This window comes from Magnolia sinica, chromosome 10, assembly GCF_029962835.1.
Source record: "Magnolia sinica isolate HGM2019 chromosome 10, MsV1, whole genome shotgun sequence".
Taxonomy (NCBI): Eukaryota; Viridiplantae; Streptophyta; class Magnoliopsida; order Magnoliales; family Magnoliaceae; genus Magnolia; species Magnolia sinica.
The window spans coordinates 85,949,728-85,971,895 of record NC_080582.1 but is presented as its reverse complement, the minus strand read 5'-3'; the positions used below and the strand labels follow the sequence as shown (position 1 = coordinate 85,971,895).

The 22,168-nt window shown below is 35.2% G+C and overlaps 1 protein-coding gene across 1 annotated transcript; it reads right to left on the bottom strand.

Annotated features, from left to right (window-relative positions):
* Nucleotides 1-7,876: 7,876 nt before the first annotated feature.
* Nucleotides 7,877-21,890, bottom strand: LOC131257588 (glycerophosphodiester phosphodiesterase GDPDL7-like). The gene is made up of 10 exons (XM_058258370.1): nucleotides 21,754-21,890; nucleotides 15,330-15,437; nucleotides 13,618-13,914; nucleotides 12,786-12,895; nucleotides 11,776-12,277; nucleotides 10,531-10,572; nucleotides 10,099-10,380; nucleotides 9,635-9,774; nucleotides 8,684-9,167; nucleotides 7,877-8,213 (listed from the first exon to the last, which is right to left on the bottom strand). Exons 2-10 carry the CDS (start codon nucleotides 15,412-15,414, stop codon nucleotides 7,918-7,920), a joined length of 2,238 nt encoding a protein of 745 aa, XP_058114353.1. The 5' UTR covers nucleotides 15,415-15,437; nucleotides 21,754-21,890; the 3' UTR covers nucleotides 7,877-7,917.
* Between the last annotated feature and the right edge of the window lie 278 nt (nucleotides 21,891-22,168).

Sequence of the window (22,168 nt, the reverse complement as noted above, 5' to 3'; positions counted from 1 at the left end):
CGATTTTTCGATTCTGATTAGCGATCAAGGCTGATTATCGTGACCGATTTACCGATTCTTATTATGATCGATCCCGATTGTTGAGGCCGAGTATCAAAGCCGATTCCGATTGTCGAGACCTTTATGATGTATCTGCGAACCGTAGTTGAGGCCTAATGCGATGTATTCATGGCCCATGGGTAAGGCCCATTGTGGTGTATTCGTGGCCTATGGGCAAGGCCATTGTTATATGTATTAGGCTCAGGATGTATGGTGCATTTAATGTATTCGTGACCCATGTGTAGAGCCCACCTGTCATGTATTTGAAGCCCCTGAGCAGGGCCCGCCTGTTGTGTATATGTGGCTCTTGAGTGAGGCCCATGGTGTTGTATATTTAACCCTTGTGAGAGGCCATGGGTCCACTATACGTTAGGCTCTGTGTGGGTCATTCATTGGGGGCAATGTTGGTTAAATGTCCACATTGTAGAGGTCGATTGTCGATGCCGATTATTGATATCGATTATGAGTATGTGACAGTATAGCATCACGATACATGCCCATACGCATCATCCGTATGTTTGTTATGAGATGTGGTTGACCATTGCATATGTCATTGGGCGAGTTGTTATGAGATTCTCTGACAGGCGGAGATTGTCTCACCTGAGCGCACGGTATGCGTAGGAGTGATGCATGATTGGATTGTATGACTCATGCATCTTGCATTGTGATCACCGTACGCCCTAGCGACATCAGGGTCGTAGCCTCCACAGGTATTTCGTGGATGACAGATGGGACACCGAAATCTGTTTCACATGGGGTGCTATAGATATCCCCGGGTGAAAGTCCCTAAACCCTCTTGGTTCCGAGGTTGCTCCAACGTCTGCAGCCGAGTGGATGCATGAGCGCATGAGGGCCGTATACGAGTAGGCCTCGTCTCCCACCGTGTCGTGGTCGGTTGGAAGGGGGTACGCCTTACTGCCCGGGAGGAGGGGGCATTGCTAGCCTGAGTCGACCGGCTCGAGGAATGGGTCCGCTATCGACGAGCCGGCCCGATATTGCCGAGATAGTGAGGTCTCTTCCACTCACCTTGTTGCGCGCGATGGGGCGCAACCTGGTTTGGAGTGTAATAGACCCGGTGATTTCCCGAGAGGAACCGTATCGATATGTGGACTTATTGAGCGGGCATTGCATACTCATTCATTCATCCATTCACTATCCACTCGGCCGGTGGTGCGCAACTATTTATTACGTGTACATTCGCATGACTAGGATTTCGGTTGGGCGCGCGACTAACCCTGAGATCGGGAGTTTACCACATTGAGTCCGACTATCCAAATTTAGGTATGGGACTGGTTTGGATAGAAGCCCCTTGTGATGGACCCCGTGACTTGCGATACTACGTACTATCATCCCGACTTCACACTCCGGCATGGTCATTCCATTCGCACCACATATCGCATTACATCCGCCGCATATGGCATTTTGGGTTACTATGTTTATGTGTTTATATGACCCAGATACAATGACGGTATTCGTGGACTCATTAGGATTTGTATATTGCATTGTATCCTGAATCTGATATTTGGCTTATTGTCTCCGCATTGCATAGTTGATCTACATTGCTTCATCGTATATGATATTGTTTTTATTATATTTCGTCGCATAGCCTGGATAAGATGATGGTATTTATGGGCCTATTAACATGTCTTCGTATTACTCGATTTCGTATGATTTATGATCTTGCTAGTGTTTCGATATTGTATGATTATGGGTTTTTCAGATTTCCGCTTACTCGATTACTTGATAGTGCTTACTTGGCCCTTACCTTATGCACACACACTCTCACCACCCACTCAAGCTTTATAAGCTTATGCACGATAGATGCGTGCGGTGATGTTAGGTTGCAGCGCGTGGAGCTTGAGCGTGCAGCGGTCGTCTGGAGCCTTGATTTATTTTATATATGTATTTCCCTTTCTGTATTGTACTCGAACGATTATATTAGTGGATATGTGATGATGATGCTGTTTTTTTGTGATTTGGGTAATCTTGTGGTTATGCTCATTACGAGATAAATATACGTTGGAAAATCCTCCTTGTAGGATCCCAGGATCGGAATCTGGCGTATATACGCTGGGAGCCGAGAATGGGGTACTACGGAGGCTGTCAGCACTGGATTCGGCGATTGAGAATTTTGTGAGCCTGGTTTCCGAGTTTGGGGCGTGACATTTATTGTAACAATATCTACCATGTCTTCAATCTTCAAACGTGTAGCTTCTTAATTTTTCGATAAGACGACTTGTGAATCTCAAGTTCAAAGATGGTGGTTCTGTGGCTGAGCACATGAATGAGGTTAGCAATATAGTGAACCAGCTCTCCACTATGAAGATGGTCCTGGTTGATAAATTGTAGGCTTTGTTATTGCTTAGTTCGTTGCCTGACAGTTATGAGACATTGGTGGTTCTCTAAGTAACTCCGCGCCAGACGGAAAGATATCTATGGAACAGGTAATTAGCTGTCTCTTCAATGAAGAGACAAGGAGGAAGTCTCAGGGGTCTACTCAGAAAGAAGCTCTTATGACACAAGAACGGGGGAGAGGAAAGAACATGAAGGGTGGGGAGGCCTGAGATAAATTAAGAGGCAAGTCGAGTACTAAGAAGGATGTTGAATGTTGGAATTGTAGCAAGAAGGGTCATTATAAGTATGAATGTCGTAAGATTAAGAACGACAAGAAAGGAAAAGGAAATGAGAAGGAAGATGAATCAAACTCCACTGCGGTCGCTTCAGATGGCGATGTTGTAGTTATTTTTTCAGCAGATCATGATGTTTGTCTCACGGCTACGAGTCAGGACACCAACTGGGTGATTGACTCAGGAGCCTTTTTTCATGCGACTCCACGTAGGGACTTCTTCACAAGCTACAAGTCATGTAACCATGGCACCGTGAAGATGGAAAATTTTGGCATATCGAAGATCGTAAGGGTCGGTGATATTTGTGTGAAGATCGATGTGGGCTGCACATTGATTCTTAGGGATGTGAGGTATATCCAGATCTTTGCCTCAACTTGATGTCGACGGGAAGGCTGGATGATGATGGCTATGAAAGTCGGTTTGCTGGTAGGCGTTGGAAGCTCATTAAGGGTTCGTTGATCGTAGCTAAAGGAAAGAAATGTTGCAACCTTTACAAGGTAAGTGTCAGTGTGTGCAAGAGTGGGTTGAACGCAGTGGAAGATTCAGTTATTGACATGTGGCACATGCGTCTAGGCCACATGAGTGAAAAAGGGCTTTAGCTGCTAGCGAGGAAGTGGCTCCTTCTAGACGTGATAGGTATACCTCTCAAAACCTACATTGATTGTTTATCAGGGAAACAACATAGAGTTTCATTTGTTAAATTTGCTTCTCATGTTAATAAAGTGCATGCATTAGATTTGATTTATTATGATGTTTGTGGTCCTATGAGGATAAAAACCTTGGGCAGGGCATTGTATTTTATCATTTTTATAGATGATGCATCTAGGGGGGTTTGGGTTTATACTTTGAAATCCAAGGATGAGGTCTTTGGTGTGTTTAAATTGTTTCATACTATAGTCGAGAGAGAGACAGGTAGATCATTGAAGTGCATCCGCACTGACAATGGTGGTGAATACATCGGTGACTTCCACGAGTATTGTAAGTCCCTGGGTATATGACATAAACAGATGGTTCCCAAGACTCCCCAGCATAATGGTGTAGCTAAGCGAATGAATCGCACCATTGTTGAGAGAATCAGATGCATGTTATCCCATACGAAGTTGCCCAAGATGTTCTGGGGAGAAGCAATGCACATGGCAGTATATCTGATAAACAAGTCTCCATCAGCCCCGTTGAATGGAGAAGTACCTAAGAAGGTGTGGATTGGACAGGATCCATCGTACAGTCATCTCAGGGTTTTTGGATGCAGGGCATTCGTTCACGTACCAAAGGATGAGAGGTCCAAGCTCGATATGAAGATCAGACAGTGTGTGTTCTTGAGGTATGGTGATGAAAAGTTCAATTACAGATTGTGGGATCCGACCGAGAAGAAGCTCGTCAGAAGTAGAGATGTGGTATTCTTTGAAGATTAGTGTATAGAAGACATTGGTAAGCCAAAGAAGAACTAGCCTAGTTTAAGTGAGCTAGATGATATGGATCTAGTTATTCCTCCCGTGGTGCCTGATGACGGGGAAGTACAGCAAGGTATAGAGGATGAGGGGTTCCTACAGAAGATGGACCGGGGGAGTAGCCCCCACTTGATTCACCTGTTGAGCCACAGGTAAGGAGGTCATATAGGGACAGACAGTTATCCAAGAGGTACTCGCCGTATGAGCACATTATGCTGACTGATGGGGGATAGTCAGAAGATTATTCTGAGGCCCTAGTCGATGAGTATAAGGGAGAGTAGTTGAAAGCTATGCAAGAGGAGATGGAATCCTTGCATAAGAACCACACCTATGATATAGTGAAATTGCTTAAGGGCGAGAAAGCTTTGAGCAACAAGTGGGTGTTTAGAAAGAAGGTTGAGCAAAAGAATTCACAAAAGGGGTTTAAGGCTAGACTTGTGGTGAAAGGGTTTGGTTAGAGGAAAGACATAAACTTCGAAGAGATATTCTCACCAGTGGTGAAGATGACATTCATAAGGGTGTTGCTTGGGTTAACGGTTAGCATAGATCTGGAGATAAAGCAGTTAGATGTTAAGCTGTCTTCCTCCATGGTGACTTAGAAGAAGAGATCTACATGCACTAACCAGAGGGGTTCGAAGTCAAAGGCAAAGAGCATATGGTGTGTAGGCTGAGGAAGAGCTTGTATGGTCTGAAATAAGCTCCACGGCAATGGTACAAGAAGTTTGACTTGTTTATATTAAAGTATGGGTATGACAGAACGGAGTTGGACCACTATGTGTTCACGCGCAAGTTCTCAGATGGTGATTTCTTAGTTCTGCTGTTATACGTTGATGACATGTTCATCATGGGAAAGACATCAAGAAGATCGACAGGCTAAAACAGGAGTTGGGCAAGTCGTTTGCGATGAAAGACTTAGGCCCGGCTAAACAGATCCTAGGAATAGAGATAACCCGTGACAGAAGCAGTAGGAAGCTTTGGCCATCATAAGAGCGGTATATTGAGAAAGTCTTAAAGCAGTTCAACATGAATGCAGCGCAGTTAGTCAGTACTCCACTAGATAGTCACTTCAGATTGAGCGACAAGTAGTGTTCCAAAACGAAGGAACAAGTAGATGAGATGCAGAAGATACCTTACGCGTTAGCTGTAAGAATTTGATGTATGCTATGGTGTGTACACGTCCCGACATAACATATGCGGTTGGTGTTGTTAGCTGATATCTTGCCAATTCTGGCAAAGAGCATTGGGCAGCGGTGAAATAGTTATCGCGGTATTTAAGAGGCTCATCCAAGTTGAGCTTATACTATGGTGATGAAAAACCTGTGTTAGAGGGCTACATAGATGCAGATATAGCAGGCGCCATAGACTCTAGGAAGTCTATATTGGGGTTCATGTTCACATTTACAGGGGGAGCAGTCTCTTGGCAGAGCAAGCTATAGAAGGTCGTAGCATTATCGACGATAGAGGCTAAGTATAATGTAGTCACAGAGGCATGTAAAGAGATGCTTTGGATAAAGAGGTTCTTACAGGAACTTAGCCTGAAGCAGGAGAAACACCTGGTCTATTGCGATAGTCAAAGTGCTATACACTTGAGCAAAAATTCAAGTCAACATTTTAAGCTGAAGCACATAGAGATTCGGTATTACTGGAACAAGGATACTTTAGAACAGAAGGTGTTACAGCTTGAGAAGGTCCACACGGACGATAATGGATAAGACATGATGACCAAGGCTTTTCTCAAGGGCAAGTTTGAGGTTTGTAGAAACCGGGCTGGCCTGAAGAAGGTGAATTCCTCCTGAGTCAGAAAGGGAGAGATTTGATGGAGTTTTCCTCCTTAGTTCAGAGGAGAGATAGTGCAGGCGGTTGAAAATTGGAGTGTTTCACCGCGTTACTTGACCAGTCGAGAGCACTGCTCGACCGATCGAGTGAACAGTGCTCGACCAGTCAAGGGTCACTTAACTCAAAGTCCATCGAGCTTAGTGAACAATGCTCAACCAGTCGAGGGCCAGCTCAACCGGTCGAGTGAACAGTGCTCGACTAGTCGAGCTTACGCAGATTTGAGTCCGGATCTTATGCGGACTACGAAAATTGGAGGCGGTTTCGCAAGAGGTGCGAAAGAGGATTTCCAAATCTATAAATATGGGTGCCTAGGGCCTTTCTAGGTAATGTAAGAGGGTTTCCTAAAGCTTTGCAAGGGTTTGCTAAAGGGTTTAGGGCTATCAAAGGTGAGAGAGAGAGAGAAAGAGAAAGAGAGAGGAAGCTTGTAGAAGGGAGGTTATGCTCGTGGATGTGATCTACTTTGTAATCAATATCTCAACGCTTTTACGTCTTTGCGATCGGTGAGATATCTCCGTTTTTCTTTTATTCTCTTATTGTTTATCCACTCCTGCGTAAGTGAAGAATGTTGTAATGTTCTACTTTATAATGGGTTGTTGATTTAGATAAGGTCCCGTGATTTTTACCTCTTTGAGGGTTTTCCACATAAAAATCTCTTGGGTGGTGTCGTTTATGCTTTGATTTATTTCATTGTTTTATTATCCCATAATTCTAGTTTGTTTTGGGAGGCTAGATCCTAAGGTTTTGTGCAAGGCCCCCAATAGTTATTTGATATATTCTTCCAATTAATTAAACACGATGCCTATTATGTCTTTCATATTCAATTCTTTTTCTTGTAGTGATGAATTGAGTTTGAGTAATAGATGAGATTCTAAAAATAGTTCTATTCTTGTATGCTATTATGTGTGTGGGTGAGTGGGGTAAATGTTGGAAAATGTTCAGGTAGTGTGTTGTGGTATAAATCACCCCACTAGGACACCTGGATAGTTTAAGCAATCGATATAAGCTATACATTATATGCACATAAATTTTATGGGTTAATACCAGATGAAAAAAACCATACTGATTAGATGACTTGGTCTATCAGTAAATGTCATTCTTTTATATAAATACTAGAAGAATTGACACATGCGTTCATGTGGATAAATGGGTAGGTAAAAAAAAAAAAGGAGAAATACATATGTAGGAGAGAAAAAAGATTAATGTGAAAGATATGGTTATACACAGAGAGAAAGAGAAGGTCATTAATAGTGGTCATCTTATCCACACTTCTTTTTTTTACCCATTGAGTTTTGGCTAATGTCCTTTCCTAACATTAGGCGATACAACACATGTATGGATGGATGTTATACAGAACTCACAATGGGCCTTATGTAGTCTTTGTTGGATAGGTTCGTTGTGTGGACTACACACAAATGTAAGGAGATGTGGGAGCAGGCTACTCACATAGGATAAGGAGTTGGGAGGAGTGGGTAAAATCCAAGCCATCTTCTTATTAGTATACATATTCAAATTTTCAGATATACCACCTATTTATATTAAAAATCTTATTTATTGTCTCATCAACTAACCTCAATTAATGTATCATGGCTTGTGAAAGTTAGGCCATTATGACCATTAAGTGACCATTGCATGCATGTCTAACCATCTTACCATAAACTTTTTCTATATGTGTCCGTCTCATATTATGAATAGACCATTCTATTTCTTAGGCTATAGAATATACAAGATTGGGCCCACTAGAAGAACGACCCAAATCTCACACACATTCACGTGGGTTATCCAGTTGTCCTTACATTTCTGTAAAAGTTGAATAATAACGTGGTGAGAAAATAAAATTTTATTACGAGCAGATTCAACACAATTACCTCGTCATGTTACAATCTCTAAAGAGAAATCAAGCATAAGAATATAAAAAAGTCACCCTAAGCATTAAAGTAATAATTACAACTCCATGCACTCCATTCCAATCAGTGGTAGCTTAAAGACATGAAGCTTAGGCCCACCAACGCTAAGCATAAGACCAAATTAATAGAATTATTTGATGGTTGGCCACTTAGTGTATTAGTTGGACTGGCAACCGGTGGAGTCGTAGGGTTTATAACTGGCGGTAATGGTGGGTCTTCAACATCGGCAATAGTAAGTGATGGTGCTGGTGGTTCTGTAGGTGGCAACACCTCTGGTGGGGCCAAAGAAAGCAAAGAACCAGGTTCTGCGGGTAAGATGGAGTATGCCACGTTGTCACTGGGGTTGAAACATGGGCTCCCTGTAAAAAGAATGGATGTCAATTGTGCATAAACTATTTACATATATGTGCATGTACAATAATATGGTGTTGGTATTGATGTGTTTATGAATATACACACGCACACACACACATATGTATGTATGTATGTATGTATTTGTACTTGAGCTTATTTGTATATGGTGTACCAAGTACTTGTGCTCCGTGTTGAGATTATCCGCAAATCTGGACGCATGGTATGATGGTCATTTTTAAGAGATAATGATGGATGATGGACAATATTTTTAATAAAACAATCATAACTATTTGACAATTGACCTACAAATGAATGGTAGGAGAGATAGTGGTATGCATAGATTAGGAATCCCCACTAATTGGATTGGATTCTCTAATGTATGCAATTTACGAAAAATAATTTATCCACTATGCCGCTCATTTGGGGAATGGTTTTGGATCATGGTATGAGAGAGATAAGTTGATGAAAAACTTACTCAAGTATGTGCTTGCTGTCCTTGGAAATTCCACTACAATCCCATCAATGCCAATTCCCATGGCATAAGTGCAAATCTCCACCATTGGATCAGAGAAAAAGTCAAATGCTATTGATATATATTCATTCCTCAGTGTCGATACATAGACAGAAATATTTGCAGCATGCATATTACTGACAACGTCGGTGAAACCAGATACGAATGAGCCTGAATATGATACAATTGAAGCTCTAGGGAGGGTAACTGCATCCGCAAATTCCTTAATTTCCTTAACCGTTGGTTTAGGAATGTTACTAATTATCTCTGGAACCAAGAGAACTCGCTTGTAATTCGTAAATTGCTTGAATGCCAAAAGAACTGAACTATCATCTGATTGAATTAAAACTTGTTGTGTAGTCTCTTTCTCATATCCGGCCTTGCTCAAGGCACTTGTGACTGCATTAATAATGCCAAGACCTTTCTTTGAAGCTAGGTAGGCAGCATTCTGCATTACAAAAGAATATGGATGTGAAATTATGTTATGATAAGTATGAAGTAAGTTCACCCTGCAACTTATAATTCATGTTACCCTAGTTCTCGTGTGCGCCACAAATGTATCTTGGATGCAAAGCAATAAAGGAGTTTTTTAATATACGTATAACCATCCAATGATCAATCTGGCTTAATTTTCATGTTTTGGCACATAGATGATTGACCCATTAGATAAATGATCCTGATCTTATACTAATTTATTACATTGACATGTTAGAAGTGCGATTCAAATGGATTACATTATCCATGAGAAGTTCAATATCTAAATGAATGGGTCTATATCTTCTTTTCTTTTTTACTTTTTTATTTTCTTAAGCATATATACCATCAATATCAAAATATCATTAAAATGTTGAAAATTACTTCAAATAAATTCTTCGAAACATTAAAACTAGATCAAAATCTACCAGAAAAGGTTACCTGTATATTGATCAAGATTCCAGGAACGGCCTTATCCTTTGCAAAATTGAGGAAGTCAGCGAGTGTCATGAATTTTCCCTGGTTCTTTGATGCCGGGTTTCGTAGAATGCCAGCTTCTGCTCCTGGGCTCGCTAGTTCAGCTGAAAGGAAAAAAATTAAAATAGGTAGAGGCTATTTACAATCTAAGTAGTCATACTTTTAACACTTTTATGGGCCTATTTAATCATGACAAGACAATTATTAAATTAGAATTCAAATGCATTTTTTTTTCATGAATTAAGCATTCAATGTATTTAAAATAAGATACAAAACACATTGATATTGATTTGGGGCAAAAAAAAGTGAAGAGAAAAGTTTATATCATGTAAATAAATTTAAATTGCTTTAAATGCAAAAGGCCAAACCCTTAACTAATGACAATATTTAATTTCACATTATATAAAAAGCTCGTGTAAAAGTCATACGCTTCAAGCTTTGAATCTCGCTCCATGTGAGGTCGAATGAGAAAATTCCCTTGTCCTTTTGGATCTCTGAGATTGAAGCAGATCGAGTCATAAAAGTTGCGACTGCCGTTGTATCACCTATGAGGTCTGCTGAATCCAAGCAGAATGCTACTCCATCTTTTGTCATTTGGACTGAGCAATCTATTATATCAGCTCCATCATCGATTGCTTGCTGATAAGCAAGATCAGTGCAACCTGGGAAGACTCCACTTGCTCCATTGTGTGTTATAATCAATGGTCTCCCTGTAAGGATTATATTATAAATGCAAGTATAAACATGTCTATGCCTTCTTTTTTTCTTTTTTACTTTGAACATGAACTTGTATGTACAAAATAGAATATATTTTGTGAAAAATCATAATAATAAAAAAACATAAGATTAGAGTAAGTCACCTTTGGTTGGTAGAGTGTTGTTCTTGTTATTTGCTAAGCAAGCTGCATAAAAATAAGAGGATGTTTATAAAAGTATAATCTTACAAAATTTATTGTTAATAAAGACTAGTCATGATTTCATCTCCACGTGTGATATGACTATTAATTAGTAAATGTGAAAAAGAAATATAAAATATCATTGTTTACAATTAAGAATAAAATAAGTGCTTGCTTCGGTAAGTTTTCTAGCCTAATTTGTTCCTAACATTTTATAACTCACCTTATGGAAGCTTCATATCATGTCAGTGTGTAAAAAGGCACTACAACATCATTTATAAAAATAATTTTGTTCTAAAAAAATAAATAAAATTTTATTATCGGGCATACATTTCAATTTAAGTAAAACAGTTATTGCTCAGACAATTAGATGGAGTGGACCTTTTGAAATGGGCCAGAGAACATTAATTTAGAGCTGATATTTATAATGCACCCCAATTTAATAAAACTTAATTTTAGTATGAGTAATCCTGGCCAAAACCATCCTTAACTGGTTTTGGTTGTAACCTCGCGAAATGTGTATACTTCTACTCATTCTTCAACGAAACTAAACCAATTTCGATGAACTTGAGATCATTTATATATACAAAATAAAGAATATATTAAAATATTGAGATATTTCAGCATTCAAGTGAATATAACATTATAAAGAGTGCCTAGTCGAAGAAATCATTATTTGAAAAATAAAAATGTTTACAATAACCTTACAAAATGGTTAGTAAATAAAAATAAAAGCAAAAAAAAATTCAAAATATTATAGCGATACTATTTATGTAGTTTTTTATTTTTTAAATATCATGTTAAAAATATTAAAAAAAGTAAAATACTCAATTAATAGATACAAACTACATCTTTTAAAGAGGAAATACATATTATTCTTTTTAATATTTTCTCTACTCAGTAAACTGTTACAAATGTAACATATCTCTATGTGATAAAATCATTCATTTATGAGCCTCATAGTGAATGTGAGAAATTTTTTTTAAAAAAAATTATATCAAATTGTGGGTGGCCCCATTACTCATTTTTATTAAATATATGTTACGACATATCACACGATGGAGAATAATCCCATGACTCAGGTTACCAGAAGATAGGTCCTCTTATATTATTGTGAGATAAATAAAAAATGCAGCTTCTTTATCGAACATGATATGCTACCTCTTTTTTACATTGTGTAAATAGTGTAATACCAAAAGAACAACTTACCTATTGCCTCTGATGCAGTTGAAGGAAAGTCAGTAAGCACACCATCTACGGAGAAGTGAGAGTTATCAATGAATTGTAAGTATTCGGTAGTAGGGTCATAACTGTAATTATAGCTTCCAGGGATGTCATTTGCAAAACCAGATGCATAAACTTCGAGTCCTACTTTTTGAGCATCTGTTACGATAGTGGTATGAGACTGTAAATACCGATCAACACCAATGGGCCAGACGTAGTTCTTGGGAATAAGAATTCCAGAAGCAAATGATTTGATAGATGAAAGATCTTTCAAAATGTCACTATACTTTTTCTTAGTTGACGGTTCGAATGCGTCAACATCTAGAAATCGAAAGATGAGCTTGGTCTTGTCTTTCGTAAGCTTTCCATTTAGACCCTTTAAGAAACTGATTTCAGGTGAAGAAATGTAATGAATACTCATACGTCTCGATGCATCTAATACAAATGCTTCCACATCCAAGTCATGTTGCTTGAAGAACATGTCATACTGTAACAAGCAGCAAATCAAACATTATACACATTAAATCAAACATTCATGGTCGATAAAGAAGTTGTGCATCCATTAGATTGACATATTGAACTCTTACTAGTTTATTTTATGCTTCTACTGTAATGGATCTACAGTGTAAGCATAACTCAAATCTTACCCTCTCCATATGTGCAAGAAGTTGAATGTTCACAAGGTGGCCCCCACCATGTATGCACCATGGCATGAATTCAGGGTCTAGGGTTATCAAATGGCCCACACAGGTGCCTTGAATGTAAATATTGTTCAATTTTTATTTCTTTTTTTTATTTATTATTTTTTATACTTGTTAGTACACAAGATGATTAGACTAGCTCATTTTTAGGCTATACTATTTAAACAACCAGGTCAATTTAATGAACTAATATGATCTCACATACACATATCACATCGTGAAAGCTTGAAACACGTAAGAAAGTGATTTCATTTGTTAAAAATCGTGAATATTTTCATTATAATACATACAAACCTGAACATTCAACCAAAATCGAGGTGGTCGAAGCCCTGTTACATCTTCAACCATTGACATTGGCAGGGTATCATCGAACAAACTTGGACGAGAAAAAACGTTTTGAATCACTGTGAGAAAAATAATATAAAAAAAATGAGTAGTTAACCCAAAGTAAAATAGATACATGAAGAATGAAAATTTTCATTAAATTTCTTTTTATGATTTCTTGATCATGAGCAATGATCATTACTAATGTGGTTAGAAAATGAGTACTAAAAAATGTACTGACTACCTATAATTAGTTGTAGGTTAATTTCAATTACAACTTAATTTGGCCTTGAAAATAGTAGAAGCGAAAAAAAAAAAAATTTGAAGGCAAAAAATGGATTGTACCATACTTTCGTTTGTAAATGATTAATTTACTAGAAAATATACTTCACATTATTCACAATCAATGATAATCTCAAATGTTACTCACTTATGAACAAGTGAAATTTTTTTATAATCAAATAATAGGATGGGTAGTATTTTATAAATAACTTAGCCATACAATAACACTGTATACACTCTAACTTGCTATAATTACTTTTTATTGTTATATATTCAATAGTAGAATGTTACCTTATAATACTGGTTTATTATTATTATATATATAAAAAGTTAAAATGATAACTAGTACTTCCTTGAAAGAGTATTTTTGAAAATTCATATACTTGCCTTTACATGAAGAATCAAAATACTTTTTACTATGAGAATGAGATTAAGACGAGTACATATGTAAATTTTGCAACATATATTTAACTAAAGTCCATTTGATGATAAGTTAAAGCATATTAGAACTGAGACTTACATGAGACATTGGTGAACAATTGTTCTGCTGTATAGTCAATCGAAAACCACCCACTAACTAATTCACCATTCACAGCGTATTTTTTCTCTCCCTTTGGATAAATAAGTGCTATATTTGTCGAATTATCAAGCTTCAGGTTTGTTCGGCATATACCGGCACCATCTTTTGTTAATTGCAGATCACAAAACAAAACAACGTTGGATAAGCTTGTTGATATAGCGAATTGATATGCAAATTGACTAGATTCTGGAAAGAGCCCTGAATATCCACCACGTGCTATTACTAGTGGAGCATCACCTGAAATTTCATGCAAAAATAAATTATTTTGATTAGTTAAATTATATCAAAATGGAAAAGTGAAAGAAAATATATGAGACAAAATCTCAAGTAATCAATTAGATTAATACTAATGAAAAATAAAGTATTTTTAAGACCTTTATCTTACCACAAAATTTCATGATGGACACAATTTATTAGGTAAGATTTATTAATTATACTTTTATTATAATATCTGGACAAACTATTCATTTTCATTACAATAATTAGTTTAATAACGAGTAAATAATGAAATTGTTATATCCCATTCAAATCTAACTAAAAAGCAATGCAACTTATTTGTAATCTTGGCAATCCATTTTTAAGGTAATCATAATATAATAATTTTCACTTTATGTGAATGTCGTTTAACTCAATGATACATCCAAACATAGTTTAAAAGAATATGATATTGGATATATGAAGCATGATTTATACTGTATTCATAAGAAAATAGAGAATAATTTTTTAATATAAAAATAATGTGTAATTTTACAAAATAATTTAGAAGAGAAATTTGAATATCGCAATGATATCGTCGTTTATTTAACCTTAAAAAACAAAATGCCTTATGCATTGTAAAAAAATATAATAGAGAGTAGAAAGTGAAAATATTATCTCATCTCCGTACATCTAAACTCCTTAACAAAAATAGTTAAATGACTCGATTTATACGAAACAATTTCATGTTCATCCGATCTATATATAGTAGTTAATAGTTTCGATTGTATAAAATTATTAGTTTTCATGTAATATATAACTATATTTTATTTACCATATTTTTCACTTTTCAAGACGAGTGATATATTACTATATCTAATTTATCGCCTTTTTTGCTACGTGCTTTCTTTTTTGGATGATATATATATTTAAAAAATAGCAGAAGATATGTGGTCATTTTCTTTGATCTTTGACACAGATGGAAATTATTTTAATAGATAAGTTGGGATCAAACCAAAAACCTTAATGTTAAAACATGCACACGTTATTATAGAAAATTTGATAATTACATACACCATTATTATAGAGATGTGATGTTATAAAAATACAGTTGAAACTATATATATAAAGTACAACACAACTTTAATAAAGGAAAATAATATGTTTTAGGGCATATATGTGGGTAATTTATTTCTCTAACAATATTTTCTACCAATAATAATATTATTCTCCTTAAAAAAATTAACTTCCTTATTATACACATCCCACCTCATTTAAATCTTCTACCTATGAATTTATCTTAATTCAGTTGTAGATATTCAAATTGAAGAAAGTTAATGAAAACATCACCCTAAATACAAATCAAAATTAAAATTTTAATGGTGAGAATATTAAATCAATTAGATACTAGGTAAGAAGAGAAAAATGAAATTAAAAAATAAAAAGTAAAAACATACCACTAAGTGTCAACCACTTTTGTTGAGATTTTTGAGCCGACACTCCATAGAGCAGTAGAAGAATAAAAAATAAAGACCTCACCATTTCTTCCCAATCAACACCTCAATCTGTGAGTAAAATAATTAGATCTAAATGATATTAATTAAGTAGTAAACAAATCATTAAAGAAGTGAGTCGAGAAGATTTCTATAAAACTATAATTATCATCTATTTCAACGTAAAATTTCACATTTCCTTAAGTGGATAGAATAATACCGATTCTTTAACATTAAATTATATTTAATTCACTTTGTTTATAACCACTATAACTCATGAAAGTGCATAAATAACTAGATAAAAATTACAAGCATAACAGTTTAACATTATAATTTAAGTCTTATCTCTACAGATTGCAGTAGACTATACAAATCTTGCTCACTCTATTTCATTCTATCATAAATTATATTTTTAGTTAAACCAAAAGTCTTGAAGTCTTTTTTTACTATCTTCATCCACAAGTACAATATATAAAAAAGAATAAAAGAATAAAAGAATAAAATACAACAACTCTAGTAATATGACCCAAATAATCTAATATAAAATTTCATGGATAAAACTGAATCCATAATATCGACATTTCACATTCAGGTTGAAGTTTTCTATATCCATACTTTCTATGGAATGGAATAATTAAACCTAAACATAATGCTTCAAATTGATAAAAATGGTAATAGAAGAAAAAAGATTAATCCATAAAAACTAAACCATAACTTGAAGATGTTTTACATACTTTTCTTTTTAAATTTTTTAACAACTAAGATATCATTGCTAGTATCTAAGTTTTTTTTTCTAAGCAATTGGGGTCGGCTACAAAATTTTGTTTCACAAATATTGTTAGAAACAATAATAAAAATCGTATTGAAAGTTTCATACTAGCTAATTAGCTCAACTACATAGATCTTGTTTTACCAACATAATCAAGATTCTTGATAAAGGTTGTGGCAGAAGTTTTATGCCAACTAATTAGCTCAACTATATTATCAAGATTGATGATAAAAATTGTGGTGAAAGTTTCATCTAGCTAATTGGTCAACTACATGGATTATATTTCATCCACATTTTCAAGATTCATGATAAAAGTTGTGATAGAAGTTTCATACCAGCTATCATCCCAACATAACCCTCCTTTATACCAATTTTCTCTTGTGGATAAAATTGTATCCCTATGACCTTAACCCTTACAAGAATTTTTTTTTTTTTTTTTTTTTTTATGGTTCATTAAAGAATATATGATATCATCATGGATTAAAATACATGTACGAAATCAGCCATTACGGGCGCTTCATATCCGTATTAGATCAGTATTATATGTAATATGGAGCTATATAGGTCACAATTAAAAAATTGACCATATAAGCTCGTATAAACTGATGAAGGATGAATTGACACCGGTATGACCAATATGGGTAAATATGGTCATAAGGTTTAACTTTGATTTTTTTTTTCTCCAATTTTTCTCATTTCTTCTCTACTTATTTAAATTATAAAGCCTAGAAAGTCATTTCAAAATGGCTCTAGACTTTTTGTATATCATAATAAAAGATTTGAGTGGGATTTGACAAACCAAACCGAAATGAACCATTATATTAAAAAGAAAAAAAAAGAGGCTAAATCATCATTTATTTATAATTTCCTTTTTCTATTTTAATAATTAAGCTTTACTTGATGTAGGATATATAAAAATGTAGGTCCACATCCCATCATAAGGTTCAACATGTATTGATTTTTGGATTGTTTATTTATAGATTTGAGTAGAGGTAGGCATCGAGCCGAGTTGAGTCGAGGTGGGCCAAACTTGGCTTGGCTTGTCCATGATGTACTCGAGTTCGAGCTCGAGCTCGAGCTTGACCTCGAGGTCAACATTGAAGCTTGGCTTGTTTGCCAAAGCTGTCGAGTTGAGTTCGAGTCGAGCTCGAGCTTGTTAGGTGAGAGAGTAATGGATTCTGTTCTTGATCCTCCTCCATTGATGAAAAATTCAAAAATCTTAAGAGAATCAAAGCAAAACCCGATGAAAAAATCAAACAAAGCTTCGAATTGGATGAGGAAACCTGTAAGAATCGATCTGTTCTTAATTTTCTTCCACCAGCAAAAATCCAAGTACTAGAAAAGAAACAGAGCAGAACACAGATCAAAAATCCAAGTAAAGAGCTTTAGCCAATCAGATCATTGGATTTCCTTGAAGCTCTAACAAATCTGAGAAGAACCCATCTCGAATTTCTTGGGTATCTCGCCTAAGAAGTAGATCTCAAGAGATTGAAATCATACTATTGTGGAGCTGAAATGAAAACTGGTGGTGGTGGTCGGGGCGGGCGTGCGGCTGGCAGTGGGCAAAGAAAGAGAAGAAAGGAAAAGGGAAGGGGGTGCGTGCGATCGGGTAGAGACTCTAGGGTTTGTTTTTTATTATTTTATTTTTAAGTTTAAACTTAAAACTTATATTAATATAATATATATATATAATATAATATTTAATATATATATATATATATATATATATATATATATAATATTTAATATTTAATATATTTATTGATCGAGTCGAGTCGAGTTCGAGTCAAGTTGGGTTGAAACGCCCCCTGGTCGAACTTGGCTTGAACTCAACTCGAGCTTCAAATAATTAGCTTGGCTCGGCTCGAATCAGCCATTCAAGACGAGTCGAGCGAGCTTTTCGAGCTAGCTTGACTCGTGAACAGCCCTAGATTTGAGACATAAATTAGGTAGTGAAATTTACAATTAATGGAAGATATGAAGGTTGATTTAAAGATGCAATTGGAGATATAAGGGGATGTCATTAAAGGTATATAACTAATCCAAAGATGGAATTGAATATTTTAGGATTATTTTATATTAGCTTTTACTATTATTAGATTAGACTGATTTGAGATCAAATATGATTAATTTAAAATCAATCTCTTAATTGGAGAATTCTCATTGAAAATTTATTGAGTCTATAAAAATGTAGGTGGTGTAGAGAGTATGCATTTAAAAAATTTTAAAGTGTGAATTTCTTAAGTTTATGAGAGAAAAAGTTTAATATTAATAAACTTATTTCTTCCTCTCTACCAAATATTATTGTGGGTTTAGTCTTATCTATTTCTTTGCCATTCGGGCATCGTGATCTCATTGGCTCGATAACTAGATTGCACCATTTCAGTATTAGATCAAGGAATTGTCAACTGTACAAGAAGAATTTGTGCAAATAATTATATTGATTCACACACTCATAGAGCAAGTAGATCAACTCACACTTATGGTAGACAATCTCACTAATTAAATGTGGGTGTTATAGCATGGAAAGAATTTCAAGGTCAAAGTTCGAGCACATGGATATGTGGGCAATGGTCCCCTCTAAGAGTTTAACTAACAACAATTTGCTCCGACTTATGAAGAATGCAACAAAGAACTAGATATTGAAATAGAAATTCTGAAAACGATGGATAAGTGCACATGGTCAAGGAAAAGTTGGCATCTGAAATGACCGATGTGTTAATGTTGAACATACATTTAAATTTATCAATAGATTAATTGATGAATTCATTAATAGTGATAGTTGCATTGATAAACATGCAAATAGGTTTTAGCACTCGCATTGAAGCACATTTGCAAGAGGTGACAATGATGCGAAAAAATACGACAAACAATTGACACCTATAGAATCATAAGCAAAAAAGAGACATCTTCTATAGTAGACTCTGACAAAGATTGTGTGGAGCTAATATGTTAGAATTGCATCACTGGCCTTCACCCAAGAAAAAAAAAAGATTTGTCATAAATGTAATACAAGTTCAAAGGTTAAGATGAGTTTCATATTCAATGACGAATTCTTTCAAAGTCAAAGAAAATTGATATAGGCCTATGGCCATTATAGGGCCCAACAATGATGTAGGCCCATGGCCCATCATAAGACTCAAGATGTGTTGATTTTTGTATTGTTTATTTATAAATTTGAGATATAAATTAAGGATTGTAATTTACTATTTGTGAAAGATATGGGGGCTAATTTAAAGATGTGATTGAAGAGATAATAAATTTATGATTGAAAATATGAAATTGATTCAGACATGTAATTGAAGAATGTAGATTATTTTCTATAATTGATTTTTACTATTATTAGGTTTTTAATATTTTAAGTAAATTAGATTGATTTAAAGTAAACTATGATTAATTTAAAATCAATCTTTGAGTTGGGAATTCTCATCAAATATTCATTTAGAGTCTATAGGATTAGGGGGAGTAGGCATTCTAAAAAATTTCAAGTGTGAGTTCTATAAATTTTGTAAGAGAAAAAGTTTAATATCCATAAAATTATTTCTCCCACTCTACTCAAATATTCTTGTAGATGTTATCTTATCAATTTCTTGCGACTAGGGTGTTAAGATCTTATTGATTCAATAACTAAGTTGCAGAGTTAGTTCACCAAATCTTGTTTCATTTGTATCTAGTTATAACCCATTGGTTAATTTCAACAAGCCATGATTTCAGATAATAATCTTATCAAAGAATGGTCGGATACAACAATTATATACATTGTTCAAAATATAAAAAATCATAAATTCTTAAATATCTCATTATTTTTCTTTTTCTAATATATATTTTTTTAATTTTTGACTTTAAAGTTCTCAACTAACATACACAAAACTCAATTCACAATGCCCGTATTGATACCAATATCCAAAACCATGGATATCATCATAAATAATCACATCACCGACACACACACACACAGACACACACACACACACACACACACACACACACACACACAAAAAAGAAGAAGATCAAAATTGATGATTTAAAGGTTAATCTATAAAAAACATAATAAATCAACACTCATGCCAACCTTGCAAGCATATGAGACATTTCACTAGTGTGTAATGTGGACATTAACATGAAAATTACCATACCAAAAAATTAAAAAATTTGAACATTCCAAAATGTCATGTGGGCCGTCTTAATATGAAAAAATAGAAGAAAGGATAACCATAAGAAAAATGCTCGAAATAGTAGAAAAATGCTCGTAATAGTATACATGCAGCCTTTATTTAGCACGATTGCTTATATTACCGTAATTTTTGTGTGTGGTCATTGTCATAGTGGGGACCACCTTATCCAATGCTTGGATGTTCCACACATTTTTCAGGTTGGCACGTGTGCAACATGTATTGTCAAGATGTATGGGCTAATTATTACAAGCTTACAAGCCACTTATACCCAACTAGTGGAAATTGGTGGACAGTTAAGATAGAATAAATTGAAGGCTACAATTTCAATCATCAAATGTCAGTTAAATTTGATTTTGTGGTTAGGATTTATCTGAAGTGATTATTTGGACGGTCCCATTACATTGCTCCACCAACTTTACAGGATAGCGTCATATCCAAGCCATCCAAAAGATCGGTCCCACCAAGCCATGCATTAGATGGATCTCACCATGTAAATTCCTTGCCCAAGAATCAGACTTGGGCTTGGTCCATTCAAGAGATTCACACCATTAAAAAGAATAAAGGTATGTTTATGAATTAAAAATACTAAAAATTTTCAATCATAAAAAAATGACTTTAATATTTTGTATTTTCAGAAGAATCCTCTTAATTACTGTTGTATGGCATGATAACCAAAATGGCCTGAATCAATTTTTAGTTTTATTTTTATTTTTATTTTATTTTATTATTATTATTTTTTTAAAAAAATGTTCCGAATGAGCATCGTGGAGATGTGGTTTGTGCATGACAACTAGATTGTAGGCGCACCCAACCGTGATGATCATGCCCTAAAAACTAGTTCGATCCAATTATCTGGTGGGCCGCAATGGAATTGGAGATTTTCTTAAGAGATGTATGTTGTTTGGTATGATGTGGCCCATCTGATGATCTGATCAATCTGATTTGTTGGCTGTATGATAACCATGACTGGATTTAGCTGTTCAATGGGTTGGATGTACTAGAATTATAAGACATGTTGTTTGTAATTAGGTGTTATAAGAATATCCTATAATGAAGATATAGCTTAATGAAAAAGTATCATATGCGTTTGTTAAACGTGGGGAATATAGTAAAGATGGAAAATTTTAATTTTACTTAGAGAATATTTAATTTTTTCAATAGGCCTCACCTCTGACACACATAAAATACTTTTTCATCGGGCAAAAAAAGATATGGGCAACTTGAATGAGATGTAATGCGCATGTTATTGTACATTTCATTTGAGATTCCAACCATGAAAATAAAAAATAAGAAGAAGAAAATATCTACAACATTGGAGGGACACTATGATGATCATGAAATCACAACCATTAAAAGATGAAGAGAATGGACAACATTTGAGGGAAGCTACGATGATTATGAGATCCAAACCATTAAAAGAGGAAGATCAGAATGTGCAACATACTTTTTTCTCCCTTTATTCTATTTTTCTACTTGGAAATTACGATTGAGAGGGTGCAGCTGAGAAGGAGAGAGAGAGGTAATAGATGGGAGAGAGATGAGGCAGCTACATAGGGAGATGAGAGAGAAACAAGAGAGGCGGTTTTCTTTTTTTGAAAAACCGTTTCTCACGGAGTCCGTTTTGAACCACCGGTTTAAGACAAGTTAGTTAATTAGTTATTAATGAGAAATGCTCCTCATGGCACCATTACATTGCGACATTTAGATAATCCCATCCATTGATCCAGACTGTTCATTAGATGCAACACACATTCCATGGACTACATGCAAAAATCCCACCGTTTTGACAAGTATAAACCGTTTGATCAATAGCGTTCAATATGGACAGCCAAGATTGTTTACACAGAAATAGGTCCAAT

Excerpts from the sequence above, each read along its gene's own strand:
- LOC131257588 (XM_058258370.1), bottom strand. The coding sequence starts at position 15,414 with ATGGTGAGGTCTTTATTTTTTATTCTTCTACTGCTCTATGGAGTGTCG. Across the intron at positions 9,775-10,098 it reads CGAGATTCAAAGCTTGAAGC|CTGAACTAGCGAGCCCAGGA; the intron begins GTATGACTTTTA and ends TTTTCCTTTCAG. Across the intron at positions 8,214-8,683 it reads GACAGCAAGCACATACTTGA|GGAGCCCATGTTTCAACCCC; the intron begins GTAAGTTTTTCA and ends TTCTTTTTACAG.